Genomic DNA, 8967 nt, shown 5'->3' with positions numbered 1-8967 from the left:
GACGGTCCCTGCTCAAATGAGCTTACAATCTAATAGACAAATATAGGACAATCAAGCCATTGTGACATCACTGATGAGGTTGGCTCTTAGACATTGGTGGAATGAGGCATTATGACATCACAGTATCAGCTCTGGTTACCAAAGACTGAACCTCTTCACACTAAGGGGGGAAAGTGAGCCAAGTACTACTACTACTACTACTTAACATTTCTAGAGCGCTACTAGGGTTACGCAGCGCTGTACAAAATAAACAAAGAAGGACGGTCCCTGCTCAAATGAGCTTACAATCTAAAGAGCCAAATTTAACTTGATGGTGAAATAACACGGACTCCTGTTTCACTTGGGAAGTCCGATACGAGACAGTAAATCAGCCGCTTCTACTGTGTTTTGCAGAAAGGCTTTGGGGGGGGGGGGGAATCTTCTGGCTACTCCTTTTACTCTTATTCCTAGAAGAATGGACGCTGCTCATGGCAACGTTAAGAGCAGAGTCCTGCCGCACTGGATGACAGCGAGCGAGGACCAGAGCAGAGCACAGGCAGCAAAGCCGAAGACGTGGAGGAGGAAAGCCAACAACCAGCCTGAGAAATGTGTGCAGGGGCAAAGGTGCTTGGAGGAAGCCTGCTTGTGGGATTAGTTAAAGGGCCGGTCTTAGCCATTGCAGGGCCGCCGCCGCACAGACCGCTTCAGCGGGGCTCCCCCGCCCCTCACTATAAGCCATAATTTATCAGAGTTTAAAAGGAGGTTTAGAGCTCTCGGAACCCCACCTCACCCCGTACCTTGATGTGCATCCACCACGTCTCAGTAGAGAGCAGCAGGCAGCGATGTTCATATCCCGTCAGCTGCCCAGCCCAGAGCCTCCTTGCTGCTGCATCCCGCCCTCACGGAAGCAGGAAGGGACATCAAAAGGGGGCAGGACGCAGCAGCGTGGAGGCTCTGGATTCGGCAGCTGACGGGATATGAAAATCGCTGCCGCTGCCTGATGCTCTCTACTGAAAACTGGATGCACCTTAAGGTACGGAGCAGGGAGGTGTTCCGAGACAGGATGGGGGGCCCTATGCGACCACCCCTGTCACCCCTGCCTAAGACCGGCCCTGATTAGGAATTTGTCGTTGTGGGTTTGTATATATGTGCTCAGAATATGGTTTAGGACTTGCTGCTGATGTACACAGCTGTCTTATTCCCAGGTGTCAGTGATAACCCTCAGGTAGAGAAGAGATAAATTGTGCAAATCATCTGAAGGGTTATTAAGAGGAGCTGATAGTAACGTAGTAAATGACGACAGATAAAGATCTGCACAAGCCATCCACTCTGCCAGTGCAAGTTACACTCTATGATCAAATACTGGCATCGCAAACAGAGCAGTCGGCTATTTGCCAGAATGTCAACCATGTATGGGCAGCTTACTGGAAGAGTGGTTTAACATTTTAGTTGCAGCAGTCACATTCGTTGTCACTACTTGATTAAACCAACAATGTTGCTAACACGTTATTTGCCTTTCAGCCTTAAGATGTCTTCTGCTCTCCTCTGAGATACTTCATAGCATATGACATGAATGTTGATATAAAATAGATTCTATCCTATGTTGTTAAACCAGATTTCTTTTTGAGAGAGATTAGGTATTACCAATATTATAAAACACTCTTCAATACCAAATTTTCTTTTTTTTTGTAGACCGTCAGAAGATGGGTTATCCGGAAACAGCATGGCCACATTCCATCTTAATATATGTGCATTGTATGAATGATTTTTTGAAAAGGAAATTATATACGGATGCAAAAATAATGGAACTTTGAAGGAGATATATATAGTGAAAAGAAGGACCTATGAAGTTTACAGGTGTTGGTAATGGAACAAGCTGTTTCTGGATAACCCACTTTCTCACAGTCAACCCCCCGAATTCTTTATGGTATTGACAAGAGTGTTTTCCGATATAAAATACACATACTTGACTTTGATCTGTCCTTGCCATTTTCGGAACACAGACCATAGAAATCTGCTTGGTACTGGCCTTACTTCCCAATTCCTGGAGTTGCCTTCGAAGCCCTCTCCAGCCTTTCCAAATCTATCTTTCCATAATGGGGACATAGCCTGTAGAAGTTTGCCCTCATTTGCCATTGGGACACAGACTGTAGAAGTATGCCCAGCATGGGTTTGTGTCATGTGTATGGCAAGACCGATAGGATGTGCTGGAGTGGACTTTGATGGCAACTCTAGTAGTTGGGACATAAGGACAGTACTGGGAGGACTTCTGCAGGCTGCGTTCAAAAATGGCAAGAAAAAGGTTGGGATCAAATATATGTATGGTTTAATCATGAACTGATAATGAGTGTGACTGTTGGGCAGACTTGATGGACTTAGATCTTCATTTACTGTGTTACTGGCTTTATTTCTCATTGAACTACTGAAGTTGTTATCTAAGCACTGCAAAGTTGTTGGTTTTTATTTTACTGATTCCATCGTCATACCTTGTACAGGTTAGATACTGCTGCTTGTGATAGTGTTTCAGCTTTGTTCATTTTGTTGGTTGACCATTCTTGTGCTCTTTGTGTTTCAGCAAATGTTCTTCTTGGATATTTACCGTCTACTGTATGAATGAAGCAGAATTGGTAGGGATGGCACTCTCCATTCTGAACAGTGTAAGTAACATAGTAACATAGTAGATGACGGCAGAAAAAGACCCGCACGGTCCACCCAGTCTGCCCAACAAGATAAACTCACATGTGCCATTTTTTGTGTATACCTTACCTTGATTTGTACCTGTCTTTTTCAGGGCACAGACCGTATAAGTCTGCCCAGCACTATCCCTACCCCCCCCCCCCCCCCAACCACCAGCCCTGCCTCCCACCACCGATTAAGGGGCAGATGCACTAAAGCTAAATGAGCCTTTAATGACTCTCCAACGAGGAAAATTTGATCCGTTGCATGCATCAAAGGGCTTTTACCGAGGAAGCCAGCAGCTAACGAAAACGGAATGGAGATGAGCAATTAGTGTGAAAACCCCATTGAAACGACATGCACTAACCTTTTCCGATTGCCTTTACGCAGGAAAAAGGCAGGAAAACTAACGACAGGTCTGGACCACTCGTTAGGACAGCTCTGTGCCAGGAAAAATCATTAAGAGAAAAAATAAACTTTGAGCCAATCCCAGCGCATTAGCAGAGCTAAAAGCGCTGTGATTGGTCCAAAGGACGTCAGAAAAACATAAATAAATAAAAATAAAAAAAAAGGGTCGGGAGGGGGCAAGGGCGCTCATCAGGAGCGTCCTGTACGGACGGCCTTGCCCCCCCCCCCCCCCCGCTGCTCCCCACTTTCCGCCGCTCCCCCCACCCCGAAAAAGCAAAATTCGAGCAGCCCCTGCCCCCCGCCCTTCCTCACTACTCTCTCACCTGAGCTCCGCCTCCCGACATCCTCCGTCCTGTGCCCCGCCCCCTTTTGGGGTCGTCGCCGCCATTCCCCTCCTCCATCGGGCCCCCCTCCCTCTTACCGGGCCCGTGCAGCGCCTCTCTCCTCTGTCCGAAGGCGCTGCACGGGCAAGAAGAAAGCCTGATGCCTGCCTTCGCCCAGCTTCGATGGCGCGTCTTTCTCCTGCTGGGCCCGCCCCTGTCTGACGTCGGTTACCTACGTAGGTTACTGACGTCAGACAGGGGCGGGCCCAGCAGGAGAAAGACGCGCCATCGAAGCTGGGCGAAGGCAGGCATCAGGCTTTCTTCTTGCCCGTGCAGCGCCTTCGGACAGAGGAGAGAGGCGCTGCACGGGCCCGGTAAGAGGGAGGGGGGCCCGATGGAGGAGGGGAATGGCGGCGACGACTCCAAAAGGGGGCGGGGCACAGGACGGAGGATGTCGGGAGGCGGAGCTGAGGTGAGAGAGTAGTGAGGAAGGGAGGGGGGCAGGGGCTGCTCGAATTTTGCTTTTTCGGGGTGGGGGGAGCGGCGGAAAGTGGGGAGCAGGGCTGCTTGAATTTTGCTTTTTCGGGGTGGGGGGAGCGGCGGAAAGTGGGGAGCAGCGGGGGGGGGGGGGGGGGGGGGCAAGGCCGTCCGTACAGGACGCTCCTGATGAGCGCCCTTGCCCCCTCCCGACCCTTTTTTTTTCTTTTTGTTTTGATTTGGGAGCCATGTGCTTGTGATTTGACTGTGTTTTGACTGTTTGTGGCATGCGCAGAGCAGCTAACATAACGCTTGGCTGCTCTGCGCATGATTTGGGGGCCGATTAACGATGTGTATTGTGATTCTTTGATACATTGTACGTTTCTATACCGATCTGAGCATGTGTGACTTTTTTTTTGGTGCGTTCTTCGTTTTTTAAAAATCGTTAGGGCCTTTAACGATTTTGATTTTTTTACGTTTGCTTGATGCATCTACCCCTAAGTGTCTGTCTCTTGGACACCTGCGCATTCAGAGGGTGTCTGAAGATTGCAGAGTTTGTGGTTATTTGGGGGGGGGGGGGGGGGTCACTTTTTGAGAGGTAGGGGTTTAAGGTATTAGATTATTGTAACATTGTCTATGCCGGTGTTCCTCTATATTAAATCAAGCAGCTACAATTACTACAAAATACAGCAACCAGATTTGTCTGCCGGGCAAAAAGATTTGATCTTTAAATTTTCAATTTAAGATGCTTATCCTGACTCATTGAGCACTTAATGAAGGCGTTCATTTGTCTGGTTTGATATTTTTTTCCCCATTAAGTCTCAGGACAACGTTCATTTCTTCCCCCATCATCTCGGGTACACCTTGAGTCCACATGCCAGTCGGCTTTATTTTTATCGCTCCTATGTGGTGGAATGCTTTACGTTTTTCTCTTTGCAAAGAGTTATCATTGAAAAAAATGTAAACCCTATTAAAAACTCTCTTTTTTTTTTTTTTTAAACATGCTTTTGAGTCATAGGTAGGAAAGAGGGGGTGGGGGGTTGTGAGCCAGTTGTCTTGTGTACTTGTAAGTTTCTGGTTTGGCTGTTTTCTTGTACGAATGGACTCTTTCCTATCATGTTGATGGAGTCCTGATTTAATATTTCTAACATGTTTTTATTGTATTGTACGCCGCCTTGAACTGTATTTTCAGAAAAGGCAGTATTGCAAATGTTAATTAAACATAAACCCCAGAGCACCATGGTAACATGCTGAACAAGGCTGTGAGCTGGGCCTTGGAGGACTAGGCAAGAAGCCATGTCGTTTGTCTTCTGTTACTGCTTTTTAAAGATGTTTTCCCCAGGTGTTTCAGCTGTGTTTCACTGAAATTGCATGATCACATTTAACCTATGTGCAGTAGATTGCACGGCTACCAACTGCAGCATGGCAAGGATTTTACTCAAGGTTCTATTTTTGGTGTGTCCAAAACATGAGAGACATTTAATTGGTACATTCGTAGCAGACTCTTGCACTTGTTAGGTAGCTAATTGTTCCTATGAAACTTTAAAAAAAATGTTGAAACAAAAACAGGTCTCGTTTGGACTACTGCAATCTGCTTCTTGCTGGCCTCCCACTTAGTCACCTCTCCCCTCTCCAGTCGGTTCAAAACTCTGCTGCCCGTCTCGTCTTCCGCCAGGGTCGCTTTACTCATACTACCCCTCTCCTCAAGTTGCTTCACTGGCTCCCTGTCCGTTTTCGCATCCTGTTCTAACTTCTTCTACTAACCTATAAATGTACTCACTCTGCTGCTCCCCAGTATCTCTCCACACTCGTCCTTCCCTACACCCCTTCCCGTGCACTCCGTTCCCTGGATAAATCCTTCTTATCTGTTCCCTTCTCCGCTACTGCCAACTCCAGACTTTGCTCCTTCTGTCTTGCTGCGCCCTATGCCTGGAATAGACTTCCTGAGCCCCTACGTCTTGCCCCATCCTTGACCATCTTTAAATCTAGATTGAAAACCCAACTCTTTAACATTGCTTTTGACTCGTAACCACTTGTATCCACTCACCTCCACCTACCCCCCTCTCCTCTTTCCTCTACATTAATTGATTTGTTTGCTTTATTTTTTGTCTACTAGATTGTAAGCTCTTTGAGCAGGGACTGTCTTTCTTCTATGTTTGTGCAGCGCTGCGTACGCTTTGTAGCGCTATAGAAATGCTAAATAGTAGTAGTGCTGGGAATCTGGAACATGATCTGAGGAGCTGACGTTTTGCAACAACTATCTGTGCTTTAGGCTTTCAGTTGATTTGACCTTGAGTTGGGGAAAGTTTAAAAAGTCTGGTTTTGTGCCCAGTATTTTCTTCATCTTTTTGTTCGCTGTTCATACATTATTGTACTTGTTCTATTTCTGTATTTCCTATATGTGACTTGGAGCATGTCTTGTAACTTAGCAACTCGTACGTTGAAAAGAAAATTCTACATCTTTTTTTTTTTTTTTTTTAATCTGTTTTAGGATACTGGATATAATGTTCCCAAAAATAGCGTTTTTTTGGAAGAACAGAGAGAAGAGTCGACAAAAAGTCCAATGGTGGGCAACAAGGTTATAGAAGTCAGCCCCCCCAGAAAGTGTCCAACCAGCCTCGGAGAAACGACCTGCCCCAGCCCCAGAAATGGAACTGGCTCCCAGGATGAGGAGGATGATTCTCTGAAATTTGTGAGAGAGATTTTCTTTAAGTGAAAATCAAGGGCTTGCACATTATTATTATGTATTAAAAACCTTCCGTATTGCTCGGTCTGCAGCAGTGTGCACTGACGCTCTTGGCCATGGACTCCTGTTTATAACGTAAAGCAGTTCCTCTCCGGTTGTTGCCACCAGCCTTCTTCCCTAATTGTGTGTGTTGGGAGCACTTGCTATACAGCAGCTGGAGCCCTTTGTTCAGTAGGCAAAAGGGTAGACACCCAGGGCTAAGTGCAGTTCTGTAAATACTTTTTGTTTTGTTTTGCTATGGTCTTTTGGTTTCAGTCTCTCCAGGTTTTTACTTAACCCTTTACATGTACCGGATATTACTTGTGGCCATGACTGATGGGTGTTGCCCATGCTCAAAAGTGAATTCACAGTTAAATTCTACAAGAACTGGTGCCAAGGGTATGAGGTGCCCTTTGGCAAACCTTCAAGTTCATTCTTTTGGGTCCAGTGTCTTCAACTGCCCTATGCTCCTGTTATCTTTCAGGCTCTTAGATTTCCTGGGCCTTAGAAATTTTGATAATTAATTTTAACTAGCTTTATCACCTTAACACCAGCCCTTCCAGAAGAATCATAAAATGGCCCTGGCTGATCATTAGACTTCCTAAAGTAAAGCCAGTTTTATGTTCAGCGATCAAGGAAAATGCTGGACTGTTTTAATGTTAATATCAATTTTGTGAAGTTCATAGACTTCACCAATATCGCTGATGTGCTTGCAAAACTAAAAGCCAGAAAAATATTTGAGCAGATTAAACAAATGTGTCTAAGAAAATAAACTAGTTTTAGAACTACCTCATCTTTCTTTTTCTCTTGAACTGTATATCATCAAAATTTAGTGTATGAAAGTACTTGGCATTTTCTTGAGTAGGAAGGTGGGGGAACACCAGCGCCTTAAGATGGTCTTGCTGTCACCCATCGTTCTCTCACATGCAGTGGAAGAGTTAGAGGGTTCGCGGAAGCACAATTTAAAGTTGAACTAAAGCAGTGCCACAGTGGAACAGGCCTAAGGAACTGCACGGGTGACCTCTGACCCCTAGCCGAGCCGAGAAGCCAGCCTGGTCAACGTAATAAAGTTAAGCACCAGTCCTGATGTTTCACTTCATTTGTACGGTAATTTGTTTCACTGCTGGATATACAGCTGATCCTGACAGGCTATTATAGATTGTCTGATCATTTGACACCGTTTTTGATTGCCCTTCATTGGTTGCTGGTCCGTGTGAGGATACATTTCAAGCTACTTAAAAAAAATAAATGTATATGGTTTCGTGCCAGACTGTCTCTCTCAAGAGGTATCACTCTATTCTGCCTCCAGGGCAAGAGAAGATTTCAGTTTGTCATAAGACACTTGCTAGGAATAGACTCGTAATTGGCAAGGGTCCAGAATTATGCAACAGTTTACCCAAAGAAATTGCGAGTATTCCTGCCTATCTAACTTTAGACAGACACTTTTGATTTATTTCTTTTCTTTATATTTGAATGATTCATAAGTTTGAAATAATCTCTTAGTCTTTTGATTTCTTATTCAAGTTAGTTTTTGTAATTAATTTAGTGGTATTTTGTTTCTCTTGTAATCCACCTTGAGCCCTTCCTGGGTAAAGTGGACTAGAAGTGTCTAGATTAGATTAGTTGGACCTGTACAGTAGCAGACCTAACATATAACTTAGCCATTTTGGGGCCGGTTCTATAATGTTCATGTGTTTTTTATGCGTTTAAATGTTTAGAATACTCACACATATGTGTGTATGTGCATATAGTTTCTTTAAATACGTGTGTATGTTGGATAGCACATACTTGCGAGGGGGGCTTACAGAGGGCTCCCCCTTAATAGTGTAGCTTATGTACAAAGTTAGGCATGTTACAAAGAATCTTAGGACCACCTAGGCACAATCATCCTCTAGACTGATTGATTGATTGATTGATTGGGATTTATTAAACATCTTTAATGAATACATTCACCCAAGGTGGTGTGCAGCGGTATAGTTTAACATAAAACGTACAATTTTGTTAACAGCATAACAATGGTAAAATAACAAAGTATAGTGATACCTCGGTTTTTGTTGATAATCCGTCTGAAAACAATCGGCGAAATCCAAAACCGACGAAAACCGAGGCAATTATTTTCTGAGCAGGAGAACGCGTGGGTCGCCCTTTGTTTTCGCAAAGTTGGCAGCGAGGTCACGTGTGCACGCCAGTGAAATCCGAGGCAACCGACGAAATCTGAGACAAATTTTTCGCGGAAAAAAATCGACGATAACCGAAGTCAACGAAAACCGAGGTATTACTGTATAAACATATACAGTAAATGATGCAAACTTGAAAACAGTAAATTGTACATATTTAACAGCACTGGAATTCAAATTCTAAGCAAGATTACCCTACTTA

General features: G+C 44.8%; 1 protein-coding gene across 1 annotated transcript; it reads left to right on the top strand.

The window, feature by feature from the left end:
• The first annotated feature begins 222 nt into the window (after positions 1–222).
• CYREN (cell cycle regulator of NHEJ) lies at positions 223–8497 on the top strand. Its single transcript, XM_030215458.1, has 3 exons — positions 223–603; positions 2555–2636; positions 6355–8497. Exons 1-3 carry the CDS (start codon positions 455–457, stop codon positions 6577–6579), a joined length of 456 nt encoding a protein of 151 aa, XP_030071318.1. The 5' UTR covers positions 223–454; the 3' UTR covers positions 6580–8497.
• Positions 8498–8967: the final 470 nt, after the last annotated feature.

The sequence above is a fragment of the Microcaecilia unicolor genome, chromosome 9 (genome assembly GCF_901765095.1).
Source record: "Microcaecilia unicolor chromosome 9, aMicUni1.1, whole genome shotgun sequence".
Taxonomy (NCBI): Eukaryota; Metazoa; Chordata; class Amphibia; order Gymnophiona; family Siphonopidae; genus Microcaecilia; species Microcaecilia unicolor.
Note: the sequence above shows the minus strand (reverse complement) of the source record. Positions and strands in the feature narration are given on the sequence as shown.